This window comes from Taeniopygia guttata, chromosome 2, assembly GCF_048771995.1.
Source record: "Taeniopygia guttata chromosome 2, bTaeGut7.mat, whole genome shotgun sequence".
Lineage (NCBI taxonomy): Eukaryota > Metazoa > Chordata > Aves > Passeriformes > Estrildidae > Taeniopygia > Taeniopygia guttata.
This window is the reverse complement of record NC_133026.1, coordinates 24,628,069-24,645,176: the sequence shown is the minus strand read 5'-3', so window position 1 is coordinate 24,645,176 and position 17,108 is coordinate 24,628,069. Positions and strand designations below refer to the sequence as shown.

General features: G+C 37.0%; 1 protein-coding gene across 1 annotated transcript in view; it reads right to left on the bottom strand.

Annotated features, from left to right (window-relative positions):
* Positions 1 to 3,020: 3,020 nt before the first annotated feature.
* The window catches only part of CASD1 (CAS1 domain containing 1), a 29,115-nt gene continuing 15,027 nt past the window's right edge, over positions 3,021 to 17,108 (bottom strand). Inside the window, exons 8-18 of the mRNA XM_030264678.4 lie at positions 16,261 to 16,475; positions 14,879 to 15,304; positions 14,395 to 14,484; positions 13,716 to 13,835; positions 12,712 to 12,868; positions 11,113 to 11,192; positions 10,067 to 10,168; positions 7,972 to 8,112; positions 7,363 to 7,440; positions 6,306 to 6,398; positions 3,021 to 5,289 (exon numbers count right to left, since the gene is read on the bottom strand). Coding sequence (XP_030120538.4) covers positions 5,023 to 5,289; positions 6,306 to 6,398; positions 7,363 to 7,440; positions 7,972 to 8,112; positions 10,067 to 10,168; positions 11,113 to 11,192; positions 12,712 to 12,868; positions 13,716 to 13,835; positions 14,395 to 14,484; positions 14,879 to 15,304; positions 16,261 to 16,475 — 1,769 coding nt within the window. The 3' untranslated portion in view covers positions 3,021 to 5,022. The remainder of the gene's footprint in view (positions 5,290 to 6,305; positions 6,399 to 7,362; positions 7,441 to 7,971; positions 8,113 to 10,066; positions 10,169 to 11,112; positions 11,193 to 12,711; positions 12,869 to 13,715; positions 13,836 to 14,394; positions 14,485 to 14,878; positions 15,305 to 16,260; positions 16,476 to 17,108) is intronic.

Below are 17,108 nucleotides of genomic sequence, written 5' to 3'. Positions count from 1 at the left end.
CAAACTATTTTAGGCAAAAATTCATGTCTGCAAATAAGCAATGGTATAATTTGGTACAGTATACCTGGACTAACTCTTTAAAAACACTCTTTAATTTTTTTTGTGGTATTCATAATAAAGAGCCATAATGCTGTTTATTTTTTATATCCACCACATTTTTTTTCATTTTGAAGCGCAGACTGTTTTGGGAGAATTACATATCTAGTAAACCAGGGATTATATTTTCACATCTTAAAAAGGACTTAATTAAACACATACTTTGCTGGGAAGTGATTTCTTTGAGAGGCATTTGTCCATGCAGCTGAAAGCTTAATAATATATGGACTTTGCTAAAAGGATCTGAACTGGGGTTTCCATGTTTTTCAATAGACAACTATTCATCTACTGACACTCTTCACCAGCTTTTAAATTAATTTCTGATGCTTCTTTAAATCTTCAATTTAAGGACATCACACAGGACTTCAGGGTCTGCAGCTGTAACAGCTGACACCAAGAGTTCTTGGGGTTTTACCTCAAAGCATGGCATTGTTTTAAGCTGACACTTACACCTTGTCTTTTTTCTGTAATATTTTCTCTTTCAGAAGCTGTATGCTCATCAGGACATTGCACTGTAAGCAGAAAACTGCGTCTGCTTTAAAATTGCTAAGTGCTGGCTACATTTCCTTAGCTGAGGTTCCTGAAGTCTCTGCTAAGAGAAATTTGAGTCATTTTGGAATTTAAGACTGAGGATAAAAGGAATCTGTAAAAAGAGGTCATTTTGTAAAAAGACCAAAGTAGTTCCTGTTGGTTTTGTGTTTTTTGGTTTGTTTGTCTTTGTTTTTTTCTTTTTACAGTTATGACCCAGTTCTGTCAAAACACAGAACCTTAATTTACATTAATTTTTAAGCATCAATGATGTGTTTGTAGGCTCGGACCTGAATGCAGGATTTCAGCAGACAGAACAAGTCCTGAGCTGCTTTTTAGACTAATTTTGAGCACCAACTATGATAACTATGGCAGCAGAGTAGATAAGCAGTATTCAGTACGCGGTACCTGCTTGTGTATTGACAAACCTTCAGTATCAGTTTACAGAGCTGCTCTGCATGCTCAGCACAGCCCACAGGACATGGCAGCAAATCCCGCTGGTGGCTGTTGGACCAGGAGAGGTAGCTCAAGCTACAGGCATTCAAGTTGAGAAATTAAAGGCAGTTCCTGAAACAGGTGGAATAAAGAGCCATTCCTACTCACTTTTCGAGTGGCATCCATCATGCCTTCCTACCTCATCCAAGGTAGCAGGAGACTTCACCAGTCAATCAGCCTCCTCAGAGACACCCCCCCACTTCTTTCCGGCAGGTTGGATGGATATAAATGAAAGGCAAATCACTAAACTGCACACTGAGGCTTATAGTAAATTAAACATTTTCATTTTCGAGCTGTAAAAAAATTTCAAGTACAATCAGCATTTGGTTTCTATTAGTTTATACTACTATTTTCAGATGTATCAGCTGTCAGTGTTTTGAAACCAAAATGAATGGAATGGATTTTAAATAATGATTTTTAATGCCATGTAAGATTAAACTTTGTAAATAGTTCTGGGTATGAATTATAGTAATTTCTGTTAATTCCAGGATGACATGACAATCAATGGATCTACCAGCTGAGCTGCTCCCACCTTATTTGTATTAATGTAACAGTGCCAATATATTTAAGAAAATAAAAAGTTACATACATGCATAAAGAATTTGTAGCAGTGCAGGCTCCACCTATTTTGGAAATAATCTAATAATGTAAGTCACTTGGGTATTAAGAATACCTGAACTATTTTATGATTGAAATCTTCATTTATCTGAGGTAAGTTTACTAACAAATTATTTATTTTTACTTATTAAAACAATTATTCTGAAAGCATAGATTTATAAAGCTGGTTAAAGACACTTAATGGCTAAAGAATTAGTAATAATTAAGACAGTAAGTTTACAGCCTCTTTTAACATTACATGATGGCAATATGAATGGATATTGTATTAAGTTGCAACCAAATTAAACAGAAAGCCCTACACCTCTCTTTGTACATACATGAAATGTATAATGTAATAAAACTGAAAACACAAAGTAGTGAAGTTGCTGCCTGATTATTTTACAAAAAGGTGTCTGAACAACATTGTTACAGCTTTTAATGTCCCAGCCACGATACTGCATGGCTGGGTCTGAGACCTGGGGTGGAACTAATGGTGCAGGGTTTGTTTAGCTGGGGACGATGCCTAAACAGTGTCCTAACTGGAGAGGAGGGAGAGGATTTGCTGCACTTAATATCTAAAGTGGACACCTGAACTATATATCTCCCTGATTATAAAATCAGGAGCTTTCAGGATCACAGAACATGCTGAGTTGGGAAAGGGACTCATCAAGATCATTGAGTCCAGCTCCCAGCCCTGCACAGGACCATCCCTAAAAGTCACACCACATGCCTGAGAGCATTGTCCAAATGCTTCTTGGACTCTGGCAGCTTTGGTGCTATGACTGCTTCTCTGGGGAGCCTGTTCAACCACCCTCTGGGTGAAGAACCTTTTCTGATAGCCAACCTGAACCTCCTGACACAACTTTAGGCCATTTCCTTGTGTCTTGTCATTGGTCACAAGATTAAAGAGATTGGTGCTTCCTTTGCTTAAGGATCCCCTTCTACTGAGAGTGAATCTAAATTCCTTAACTCAAGCAAGTCTTCAAGACAGGCTTGGTTTCTTTGTTGCCAGACCAAAGAAAAGCTGAGTCAGTTGCTCTGCTTTCCTGCAGAGCTCAGCTGCAGAGTTCCTGGCAGGGAAAAGTATCCGACCTCTCCACTGTGGAGTTCTGCTGAGGGCCCCTGAGCGCCGGGCTGGCTTTGGCTACTGGAGTTGTCATTCCCTCAGAGCAGGGACAGTTCCATTTAGTGCAGAGCAATTCCTGCACTGCATCTGCCTTAGTTTGTGATACAGTGAACTGCAGTGCAGCTAGAGACAAGCAATAGAGAGTTTTACTTAAATGATGCTGGTCCCATTACAAAAATAAGCATCCACAGCACTTTTATTTAATGTTTAAATTACTTCATATTTTTACATAACTTGAAAAGAAAATATATTTATCCCACATACAGTAATAGTAAACAAGTGCATTATTTCAAACATTAAAAATAAATCTTTTAAACAAGTCTGTACAACAGATAAATAAGAGTTATATCTACAACAGTTATGTTGTGAAGAACAAAACAAAAACTATCCCTCAAGCTCACAGTTCCCTGTTGCTCATAATACTGGCATAGATGAAGGGTATGCTTGCTATCCCCCACTATCGTGTCCACCTACACTCTTTCCTTCAGTCACTCAAATGTATAGATCAATGAGGTTGAATTCCCAAGCATTGGAAGTAATATGCACACAGAACAAACAGCTGAATATCTTTCCAGTATCTTGAAAACAGCTGGCAGGCTTAGTAACACTGCTGAATTTGGGGGAAGTCAGTGATTTGTTTTTTGGGGTTTTTTTTATGATGAATGACTGCTCATTCTTTAAAAGAAACTGTTCTCCACCACACACAAAAAAATAAAAATTGAAGTAATTGTTTTCATAGATTTGTTTTGCATTCATTCCTGGCTGCAAGACTGAATTCAATGTTTTACCTGGGATAAGAACAAAAACATACATGTGACAGTATATATGGTACAAATTAGGATTCATGTTGTTCATAATCATACATAATTGCACATATGCTTGGAAAAGAATATTGCTCTCATATTTTTGATTGCTAACAAATAATCAGAAGAATAATAAAATGAAAAAGCAATTAGAGGTCAAACTATTACTTGAACCAAACCCACAACTAACCAAGAAATGTCCATAACTTCACTGATTAGTAGAATGTAAACAATAGCTTGCCACTGCCACACTGAAGGACTGTTTCTTTCAATTATAAGGTTTTTGGTAAAGGAAAAAATAAGTAGCAAATATTGGGCACTCCTGAAAAGGATGGGAAAAAAGTTTTCTCCAAACAGCTTCAATCTCAGTTCACTTGTAATTCTGAGACTCGACCATCTGCATGCAACGAAGTTGACCACTCAATCCCTGCTCCTCATGATACCAACTGACTGACTTGCATCCTCTTAAATGAAAATGTTATTACAGCAGAGAATATGGCACTAGTTCCCTAGTGAGACCTAATTCAAGGTCACCTACAAACACAGGGAGAGGGTCAAAGATCACCATTTTCCTAAGATCTGATGGAGTGGATATGATGGGATTCCATCTGACTGAAAAAGGTCTTCCAAAAATTTCCCATCTTGAACTGAATCTCTAAAAATTATTCATTTGTTTGTTGACTGGGACTGTACACAGAACTACACACAGTTAAATTAATTTGTGAAAAATTTATGAAAAAGCAAACAACTTTAGGAAGAAAACCCAAATTCTCTTTATAAAAAAAATCAGTCTCAGAATTCATCGTGTTTGCTAAACACATCTTAAACTTCTAAAAAAACCCTCATAAAACATTATGTAAACTTGTATATAATCTTCAACCACTGAATTGATGAGTACTTCTTACTTCCACATATCAAGGGTTTCATATAACACGTATTACTCTTTCCACCCCAAACACTAATTTCTAACCAGCCGCCCTGGCCTCGCTGCCTGGTGCGGAGGGACGGCAGCGCGTGCTGCGCGTGGCGGGCGCTGGAACAGCGGGAACAGCGCAGCCCCTCGTCCTGGGCTCACCAGCGCCGGCTGAATCCCGCCATGAGCTCGTCATACTGCTCAACCACTGCACTGGGTCATGTCTCATTACAACAGATATGTAAACAGAAACAAACATCCAGTAGAAAAGACTCATTTTCACATGCAATTCTGTACAGTGCACTCTTGTTTCTCAGATTATTTGAGAAGGCTATTTCCACACAAAATATGTACATTTCCACTATATACATTTTCTACACGCTTAATTTAAATGTCTTCTTGTACCTCCAGTTGAGAAGTTTTGTTCAGGCAGACACAAAGTAAACCTGAAGAAAGTTTCCAAGTTAATGACTTGACTGATCTTGCATTGCTGAAAAGAAGTGTAGTCCAGAAAAAAATCCAGCTACGCATAGCAACCTTTTCAGCAGAGTTGAGTTATCTTTAGGAACCACAATCTGTGCTAGATCATTAGTGATCTGAGAAATCTCATGTGCAACGCACACAAATATGAAAGTGCTGACAAGAACATTAAACATTGGATATCCAGGAATGAGCACCAAGATCCCCTTTGTGTCTGCTGCCAGCCAAATATGGTATTGGCAAATGAAGAGCTAAAAGAAAAAAAAAAAAAGTGTTTAACAGTACTTATATATGTAAATACTTTTACTTACGAAGAAACATAAATTATTACTATTGCATCAATGGATGCAATAGTAATAATTATATGTTTCTGCTTAAGTTAGAAGCTGTTTTCCACTTCTCTTTGCTATAAAACAAAACCATGACCTTGTTAAATCACAGGGGATTTGCTTGGCCCTTAACCAAACACAACTCAGGAGAGCATTAGATACATTCCACCAGAGCAGGGAAGAATCTGCCTCCCTCTGTTACTGTCTTTCTAGTGAGGGTCTGAACTGACATGCCGGCAAATAGCAGAGAACGCTTCACCTACTGATGAATGTACAGCTCCTTGGAGCTGATCAGCACCTAAAGCCCACCCGTAACTGGAATGTGAAATGTGATCCTTTAAAAAGCCCACAAGATCCTGTACTCCATATACACTGTATTGCAATGAGCTTCTCTTAGAAATGTATTTTAGTAATACAATAAAATGCCACATTTACTGTCACTAAACAACAAATAAAATAAAAAGTAAAGAATTCCTACTGTTTCAAAATATACACGCAATGGAACAAGGTAACACTTGCATTAAGAAGGGGCTTATTTTCATTTCTTTATTAGTCTCAAAAAGCTTTCTAGGACAAACACATTTCTAAGTGTACCTACACTAGTAAGTATAATTAATGCAAATTCTTAAACTGGCCTAAATTTTTATCTTCCAACTGCATAAATCTCACAGCATACATAAGCATTTAATCCCCACTCTCACAACCTTAAATCACCCCACCCCCTAAAACAGCACAAAAATTAAGCTTGCTACTGTGAGACTGCTATTTCAGCCACAAATTTTAAGTGCAACCAAAGCTATAACGCTAAAAGAGGTCAAACATGACAGCAGTATTAGTAAACCAATAAATGTTTTCTCTGTGTTATAGTCCAATCTAGACAATACACCACATTACATTTCTAAGTTTTAATTCACTGTACTTCTGGTCATTCTACTCACCTCTAAAGAAATTTTGCCAAACCAGGCGAAGAATGAGCTATACACAGATCGGACATATCCAGGAATGTTCCTGATGAGGATGAAAGCTAAAATCTTTGGTTTTTTTTAAAAAAAAGTACAACAAAGAAAGTGACTGTGGATGACAAGCCAAACAAACACATAAAAGGTGTATCTATTTTCACTACACTAAGTGAAGTGCATCATGCATTAAAATTTCTTTAAAAGCTAATAAAAATATAAACCAAACAAAAATTCATGCCATTTATACTTAACAAAGTTGTATTGAAAGTAAAGATACTGTACACAAATGCTTACAGCATAGAAGGTCACATTTACATCTCCAGTAGAATCATGGCCTTGATGCTGACAGGTGTTACTACATGCCCCCCAGGCACGGTCACAAAACATGTTACACCATGCCAGCCTAAAATAAAGGTGGCCACAAATTTGTGTTAACCCTCAATTTTTAAAGAGAGGGTGTCAAGATGGAAAAAATAATATTAAAAATTCAGTCACTCTTGCTGCCCCTCAAGAGAGCAGGACAAAATAATGAGAAAAGAAACAGGGCACAGAATGAGACAGCTGGGGTATAGTGGGGCAGGGAATATGGAAGTGGAACATCTAGATTTAAGAAAACCACATGCATGGCTCTGTGGCACACCTCTTCTCTGCCTGGAAGTGACTACAGGGTCCCGTAGGTTGCTTCCTACTCTAATACCTCCCCAAAACTCCTGCTTTTCTACATCTTTCTTCTCTTCCACAGCTTTCCTCTTTTCCACTGTTATGCAAATAGTCAAAAGCTGGGTTTGGATCTAAATGGTGCATATGAAACCTACACTAAGGACATCCAGATAAATCGAAACCACAATCACAGTGTGCAATTTCAGTGCTTAAAGGCAATGAAAAACTGACTAATGTTGCTTAACTTTTTCACTTTCAGACACGGGAATGAAGCTCAATATCTGACATTCCATGCAAAAGCACAAATATATTTTAAAAAAGCTCAAATAAGAACAGACTAGAGTCTATCACAGTATTCAAAAGGACTAATAATTACCTGTACCACAGAAACAGAAGGATGTAGCTCATTGCACTCTGTCTTGTTTTTACAGCTACTAGCCCAAATAGAGTAGGTCTAAAAGATATTAAAAAATTAGTCTGTGTAGCAATTATATGTACATATAAAAATGAAACAAGAGTATATCTTGAATTGTTTTAGCATTAGTTGGTTCACTAATATGCAGGACACTAAAAGAAAAAAAATACATGACAACCTTCGTGTTTCTCTCAAATTCTTCTTTGCAACTAATGAATACTTCTCTGACAAATAATTCTTAATACAACTTTTTTCATCAAAAATAGACAAGCAATCAAGTGTGGAGATAAGAGCTGTGTTATCTGCCATGTTATTTTTATGATCCAATTTTCTTTTAAGCTTTGAAATAAACTGAAAGAGTAATGATGTTTTCATCTACGTCTGACTGAACAGAAATATTTTAGAGAGTAGATAGGTAGGAGTGTACAGAAAAGCCCAGCTGAAATACCTCCAGATAAAGAATTGATTTCTCAAGGTTTGTTAGATATTACTGACTAAACAACAATGTCAAAAAACTTATTTTTCAGATATTTTCAAACCTGATTATACTAGGTTATAATAGACTCTTACCAAAAAGGACACAATTGAAATAAATAATAAAACATTTGAAACTCTGTTGGAGAAAAGAGGATCTCCTTTTCCTTCTGATATCATCTGATGTTTCTGCAGTGCCAGATAAATAAAAGCAAACAGCATCCCATGAAAAACCACCTGCAAAAGACAAACAGAACGCAATTAATATTTCATGGCTTTTACAAATACTTCAGGTATAAACTCTTAATAGAAATGCTACCAGATAAAGTAGTTTTAAAGCTATGTTTAAAAAGGTCCTTTCCCAGATTTACTGAAGCAAACAAAACCAGACTTTCTACACAAGACAGTCATAGACTGCATTTTTAACTCAACTCAAAACCTACAAATAAATATCCTTTACTAATGCTTCAGAGAGCATTAAAGACACAACAATGAAATTTCAAGAAGCTTTCAAGTACCTACTATCTCCTCTACAATCTATGATACCACTGAAAAGGCTTTTGTTGATTTTTCTTGGGGTTCTGTGAAGGTCAGGGTGACCCTGAGATTGTAAAGAGTCTTTTCTTCCCTAGCCCATGCAGCCAAAGAAGGAGCCTGGAATGTGTCTGATTGCTCTTTCAAGGTTGTTTGTTTTTCCTTATCTAGAACATTCTTTCTCTGACCTGCTGAGGTCCGTCCAGAAAGGAAGCCATGGCAATCTGCCTCAAGCCTCAGGCGGCTCCCACATTATATACTCAGAACTACGTGTGTATGTCCACAATTTCTTTACCAATACCTATGACCTATGTTAGACTGTGAATCTCTACCTTGAACCAATAGGAAAGTGTCACCATCACACCAAGACATGGAAGACAAGAAGAAGGAAAAGAAGGCTAGGACACGCCCAAATTCCTCCATCTTGACCCCCTAAATTATATTCTAAAATACCCCAAATTTCTACTTTTCCACCCTGTGTTAGTTCAAATATCCCACTACTAAAACCCTTGTGACTTGTAATTCCTCATACAAAATTGACAGCATTTTCCACAGGCTAAAATCGAAGCCACAGATATTTCTAACTTCTTGCCAAGGTCTCTGAGACCCCTGCCAGGGTCCTGAGACAGCCAGGGCAGTCAGAGGGATGTCCTAGACTCTGACAGCTTTCTCTGGGGAAAAACCACAAGTCTCTGGCTTTCTCCCAAACTGGCAGATGAAAACATTCAAGAAGCAGAACAAGTGCTTCCCTCTCTCACAGACACAATTCTTCAATAGAGTGTTTTACAATCTTATGCCAAGTTCTCATCAGCTGGCAGCATGAGGCCATTTCAGGCCCACACAGTGCTCGCCCTCTGTATTTATTTTGAGCTCTGCTCTTCAGCAGCACCACCCAACCCACAGTGCTCACAGAGCCCAGCAGCGAGCGCGGGCTGCCAGGCAGGGTGTGCTGCTGCCGGGCAGCCCCGGTGTGACACCACTCTGCCACCCAGACTTGGCCTCCCAGAGGCCCCAGGGGACACAGGTGGGACCAATCCCATTAAGGGTTAAGTTCAGCATTTAAAAGCTTCCATCTTAGAAACTCCACTTCCCTTTGCCAAGAAGGAAAGGAAAAAAGAGCAAAGTCCCCCTGTTCTATTCCCCCACACTGCAGGATCAACAATTGGAAGGAAAGCACTTTCCCAGTGGAAAATAATTTAAAAATACATGCAAGAGTAGTCTGGTTTGGGCACCAAGACCCTGATTTTAATGTTTCATATGTTACCTTAAAATAAATATATCCTTAACTGATACAACTTCCAAAAAGTATTATTAAGAAAGCTAGCACAGTAATTTTCCTTGTCTTTCAACAGCCTGAAGTGCTACAGGTGTTAAATTTTCACAGTAAAATTTTTGAGAAAAGACAGATTCAGGACAAGATACTTCATTTTTTTTTTTAATCCAGAAGCAAATAAATCAACCTCCATCTTTTAAGCAAGGCTTTAAATATGATAATGACAGACATTTGCAAAACCAAAGCGGGTGCAGCTTAGTCCTTCATTAAACACTGGGGCAAATACTTGTTTTCTCTGGAGGGAAGGAAAACAACCCTCCCTCTTCCCACAAATTAAAACATACATTTAAAAGACAAGTAAAAATTTATGCAAATGTTACATACATAGCGATCCAGCTTCCACCTAAACCACCATTCATAGACATTCCCATTCAGTTCAAAACACTTGGACAATGGCCAAAAAGAAAATATCTTCTCAAATGCACCCTGTAAAGGATAAACATGGAAAAAGCATCAACACTACATCAACGGTATTTACTAAATTAAAATCAATACCATGTTTAATATTATTCTACCCTTATTCCATAGCTACATGGCACTAGAAAAACAACAGGTGAAAACCAGGATTCTTTAGAAGTCTTTCCCCCACAAAAAAAAAAAAAAAGGAAAAAAGGAAAAGAAAAAAACTTCACATGAGAGAGAGTTTGAGTTTTGCCTCCCCTTAAGGTATTTGCACACCTTCCATTTTGTACTGCTCCTCACAGAGAGAGATCTATTAACAGGCTGCGATAAGGAATATACACTCCACAGGTTGTGATAAAGAATATGCATTCCACAGGTTGTGATAAGGAATATGCACTCCAGATAAGGAATATGCACTCCAAGACTACAGTTCAACAGGCTGAAAACCAGTGAGGGATTAAAACCACACAACCCCTCTGTAAGATCCTGGAGAGACAAACTCTGTCCTGACTTCTGTCAGCTGCACTTACAGCATGCAGGGAGTCGCTAATTTAGCCTGAGAACCAATCTTTTGATGTGGTGTCAAAGCCAACACCAGGTCTCTAAGAGACACAGAACTTAATTATCACCATATCACCACATGCATGCTGGCAAAACCCAGAAACTCTAAGCACATAAAAAACCCCACCCCAAACCCAAAATCATAGGCCCTCAGATTTACTATATTCACAGTAGTACATTGAAAATATGTCAAACATAACAAACCAATGAGTAAGACAGACAGTTGTGGGTTTTCCCAGCACCCACACCAATTCAAATATGAGAAGAAATCAAAAGGTTAATTTTTTTTTTCTTCTGTATTTATGATACTGGAGCAAATACACAAGTTATGAGCACATCAAAAAGTAGAGACAGGTAATAATATAGTCTTAGGTCATTAAGGATAAATATAGCCAGGATTTACAAACCTGAGAATATGATAGAAAGTATATACATATCAGCAAGCAAATCAGTTTCAGCAGTAAGCCAAAGTGCCAGAGGCAGTTCCCTGAGGAAGAAATAAATTAATCATTATACTGTCATTAATGTTTCAAAATAAAACCCCAGGACACATTAAGTAATAACAGCCAATTATTTAGTGTAGCTATGCTTTGTAATAGATCCATTCATAAATAAATGTTCAAATATTTCCAGCAGTATTTTATCACTATCTACATTTAAATTTTACTTTCAGCCATTAAAATAAACATTCTCAGCAACTGAAAAGTTATTAAGCCTAAATGAAGCCTCATGTCTAAGACAGGGACAAAATACATAAAGAAGAGAATTTAGGTGTTCAGACAAAAACACTATTTTAAAACCTCTGCTTTCCCAAACACTCTGCACAGGCAGTCCTTACTCTAGGCGAATGTAAATAAATATATACATAAAAAATGCCTGCCTTTTGTCAGGTGAAACGAGTAAATATTATTACACTTTGAGATACCAGCTTTTCCAAAGTACAACTGCAGGTCATTAAGGACAAGTATCTCATTGAAACAAGACTGAGAAACTACTTTTCAAAACTGTCAGCTGATACTAAGCTCTACCCAAACCTCAGCATTGCAACAGAGATCATCTCCCTCTTCGACCACATAAACTGGCAGCTGTAAACATGATCATAAACAACTGAAAGTCACCATTGAAAGATTTTCTAGTTTCACAGTACAATATTGCTCCAAAGTACACAAGAGTAACTTCTCTGTTTCTGGAAGAGAAGTGCCTTTGTAGAAAAAAAAATTGAAGATATTTGCCTTCAAGACAGCTTGTAAAACTATTCTTTAGGTGTATTTTTGCAACATCTATTCCTGGTACATATTTGCTATATTTCATGGTCACATCTTCAGGCTATCAAATGGGGATATTCCTCCATCAATAGGGAATGAGGATTTAAGGCCCTTAAGGTTTTAGTTCTAATTTAGGCAAATTAAATAATAAGCATTTACCACATGCTTTACAGCTTTTCAATTAACTGCAACACATAAACTGAGATTTCACATCAATTTTTATTTAAAATATTTGTACGACAAGACATACTTCTGATAGCTCATATAACCTAAGACACTAGGATAGCAAGCTGCATGTTCTTATTTCACCAGCTAAAGCAGAATTGGTGCTCAAGCTGGACAGACACCTTGGCAACACAGAACAAGAAAGTCTAAACACTCCTTGTTCACATTGCACCCCAAGTGCATGACAGACACTGCCCCAGCCCCAGCAAGCACAGTCAGTGCAACCTCTGGTTCTCATTTCCATTCAGTAAAACTACAATTCTTGCAAAACACATTCCTGATGATCAAAACCTATTAAAAAGTATTCTAATCTGACTGTAACCAGAGGCAGAGTTTAGTCATCACCTGTTATATTTTTCAATTGAACTAATTCACCTATGACAAACTGTATTTTGGTGAGACGCTGTTCAGCATATTTTGACTAACAAAGAGACTGAGATCTACGATGCCATTTCTTTATGTTATCATTGTAATAACATACATGTTTTATAGCAGAAAGAAAAAAAGAAATCTTACCATTTGCTTTCTTCTGGACAATCTGAGGCCACACAGCTAAGGTAGCGTAAATTATCATAAACCAGACAGTGACTAATGGCACAAAATAGTAGAATTGGTAAGGTCGGTCCATCACTATGCACAGTACCACAACCAAGAAATTGAGACGGAATAAAACCTGGGGGTTGTCAGAGGAGAGAAGAGAGAGGATATGTAAACTGGGAGGCAAAGCTGAGAAAGATGAGGAAATATTCCTTTAGCACTGTACAAAGATGTATTTTACATTGAAACATGGATAAAGTAGCACAGGGAACATCAGCAGGGCAGCGTAAGACTGTAGACTCATAATGTGGTTCTGGACCTGTCCTACCCTGACTTGCTTGGGTAGAGATTGCAACAAAAATAGGGGTAATCCAATCTGACTACTTCCCAGGCTGGGGACCAAGTGCTCCAGTTGCTGGATACTGTTAATTAATTAAAGTCTCTCTTTTTTCACCCCCAAAAGCTACCCAGGCTAGCTCAGTTAAAGCCAGGATAATGCCATCACCAGGCTGTAAACGTACGTTTAATAAGCACCTGAGTTACAGGACAACGTAAGACCTAACAGCAATAAAAGATATGTATTAGAAAAAAATTAAAGTACTACAGCATATGTTATTAATAAATGTAGGCTCCAGTTCACTGTCTTTGGAAGCCCATCTGGCTCATTACTTACTTATTGCTATATACTGTACATTGCTACTGCAATGGAATCTCCATTGCTATTTATTAGAAAATACTTGTCTTGTAATTTAGAAGTGTAAATACTGGCAGTTTGTACATTGTAAGTATCGTTTATACGGTTTAAGTTTGTATTAGATAAACACTACCAATTAAACACCTCAGATTGCATAGACACAACAGCCATTTTTATTTTTTAAACCTTGGTTAAGTGATCTGATATCACATTATTTAGAGAGTATGGATATATTATGGCTATCTTGCTATCTGACAAATTTATAAAAATTGTAGGCAGATATTCTTACCTGACACACTCTGTATACACCAAAGTCCCCTTTTATCCAAAAATATGAGAAGTGCCCATAACCTGTTTGAAACAGATATGCAGCTACCAGAACTCGAATGTGCATGTACACAGGCAAAAACTGTTGAGAAAAATAAAGTACCTTTTATAAATGTCCACGTAAATATTTTTGGCTTTCCTTTTCCCCCCTCTCTTTTATGCTATTTCTGCATCACAGTAAATAAGATTTAACTAAGAAAAGAAATACTATAGTACATTGCCCCATTTTTTACTAAGCTCTTTTGGTGTCCTAACCTCTGATGTTAAAATCATTTTTTTTCAATTTATTGCTCTACACTTGCCATATTCTATTACTAGTTATGAGAGACTTAAGAAGTGCTGTTTGAAAGCTCACCTTCAACAGTTTCAAGTTGCTAGCAATTCAAAATAAATTAATGCAATATTCCACACAAAGGAAACACTTTTTTACTGGTCAAGTAATGTACAGAATGATTTTATCAATTAAATCTACAGTTAGAGAGAAAAACTAACTCTGCTAATACCATGTTTAAAACTACAGAAACAATAGCATTATTTACTCATTCTATTCAGTTCTAATGCCCATTTACACTATCTTTCTTTTGAAGTAACATACACAAATTGCATTCCCCCTAAAAGTAAAAGAAATTCAAATCACTTACAGTGCTTGCTCCAGAGATATGATAAATCAAAATAACAAGTTGCATCCAGCCCTTCCATTCATCAGTCTGTTCTCTATTTAACACTTTAGTCTAATGTAAAACAAAACAAGAGTGTTGCTATTCCAAAAAGAACAAGGAACATCTACAAAATGAGGAGAAAAAATTCAAACAATAAACCAATTTATGGGTAAATGGGTCTCAACTGTAAGTCTTGTCTAGTGGGCACAGATTTAACATGATTTAAATTCTCTTTCAGCTGAGCTCTGATCAATTCCAGTTTGAAAGAGCAAAAATGACTAAAGTGGTGACAATCCATGTGGCTTCAAAAAGCCTTTGCATCTAATTCTATACAAACATTATACTGCATTTTTTGCATGTGAGTTATACTGACTTCAAAAAATTAACCTTGAATACTTAGAAATGGGTTATTTTACATACAACTTGGGAAACAATGTTTTAAGTGGGATGTCAATGTGATCATTACCTCTTTGGTATTTTCAGTATAAAATACCCCCAAAACCAAGATATAGACGATTGGTATGAAGAAAGATGAATGTGTGTAAAATTTATTTTCCTTCATGAAAAGATTTGCTCTGTCACATAGATAAAAATAGGTCATGATTAGACCAAGTTTGCAAAAGCAGTGTAAGAGCATCTCTAAAGTAGAAACATTAGGTGTGCTGATGGCAGGTTTCTTCTCATCTCCGCTTTCCAAATCAGTGCATGTTTTGTTCTTCCGATAATTATTCCGATGAATTAAGCTGATAATTAAATATCCAAAAATGGACAAAGTAAAGAAACAGAAAGCTATCTTCTGTATCAGAGTAAGAGGAGGCTGAGGCTGGCAGCAGGAGCCATCAATGGGCTTCATTATTTTATTGCAGTAGACATTCATAAGAATCATTGCATTCTGTAAAAAAACAGTTTTAGCAATTAATTTCTAATAAAAAAGTTAACATTTTCATCAAAAGAAATTTTCTTCTGCATCATACGCTCACAGACATGCAATTCTCCCTTATCATTATAAAAATAAAATCTTCCAGTTCCACAATATACCAAGTTGCATTCAACAGTCCAGTCAAAACACTTCTTCTAAACAAAAAATACTTAAACTTCCAAAGGTAAGCAAAAATGGCTAATCTTGGAAGAGGAGGGTTCTCTCTACTAGTAGAAGGTCTGTAAATGAAAAACAGATCACAAACTTGGGTTCTAAAGTGGCACAGTATGTAAATCTCTAAAACATGACAGTGAGACTGAAACATGTGGTAAGATGACATTTAGTTCATCCAGTACTTTAAAGCAACTTAAACCTGCAAAGAAATTGAACCAAAAGTGACATAATGGGAGAGCTCTTTCACAAAAAGGGCAGGCTGAAAAGCTCAGAGAGGCTCACTGCATGCATATACATATTGATTAGTAAAAGAGAAGGAATAAAGTCAGAGGCACTCCATGCAGCCAGGGAGATCTATACTGTATGTTTGTTATCTTCTTCATGCTCCTTACCAAAGCAAATTTTTTGGACACATAGGGGGAAATTTAAGACTTACTTCTCAGCACTGTTTTACAAGTCATTACCACCTTAAATCATTCATACACATGAAAGCATGAAGTTTGCACTCATGATCTAAAAGATCTAGTGGATTAACAGCAATTTAAAAATAGTTATGCACTAATGTGTTTGCTATTATGTTTTTTAAAATCCCTATAAAACTGACTGGACTCCCACCCACTAGAATTTTATGAACAAAATTCCCTGATGAATGCAGTCCTCATTACATCCATACTGATTGCAGTTGCAGAATATTCATTTCAGATCTTGTTTTACTATTAATACTTTTAATGTTGACCAGTGACAAAAACACTTACTGTATCTCTGCTTGATTCAGGGAGATGCAGGCCATCTGCAGACTTCATGATAGTTTCTTGTGCTATCAATTTTGATACACTGAACACTTTAACTTTAGCTTTGGAATTTCGAGAGCTGCTGTTCAGAATACGAACAGCTGCTTCATTATAAGCATCTATTTTCTCATTAGTGATCATTTTCCGACTTTCACTCAGCATATCTTCATAAACAGGATCTGAATTTCAAAGGACAAAGAGTGAACACATTAATCTTGTACTTATCAATTAGTTTCCTTAGCTCAAGTTGCACAGGCTACTCTCATTTAAGAGGTCACAATTGTTTAATTGTACAGAAAAAATGTACAGCAAGGAATAAATGACTGCTACAGTTACCAGAGCTGTTTATTGCAAAATGTTCTTATCACCATTCCCTATTAATGCATTTGGAGTTGTAGGTTAGAAAGCTCTGGCCAGACATGAGTGCTTGCTTTAACATCTCTGAATCCAGGAAAAGCAGATAATGCTGAAGTGCACAGCTGCTTATGCTTTCTCTCAGCAATGGAATCGCCCAAGAAAAGACTCCAAAGGAAAAAGGGCAGAAGACAGGCAGCAGAATAGACACATTTAAAAAACCCACCAACTTTCTCAAACCCTCTTTTCTTCTGTTGAAAACAAAAAAACAGCTCTTCATTTCTCATAGGCTATAAATATATTCCACTTGCTCCTGTTGATTCCAGTTTAACTTAAGGGAGAATCTCAGTTATACAGGAAAAAAAAATCAACTTAATTGCCTACAGACTTCAGAAATCATGTAAAGCTTTAGAGAAAGTGATATGGGGTCAGCTACAGGTCTTTAAGTTCCTGTGAAA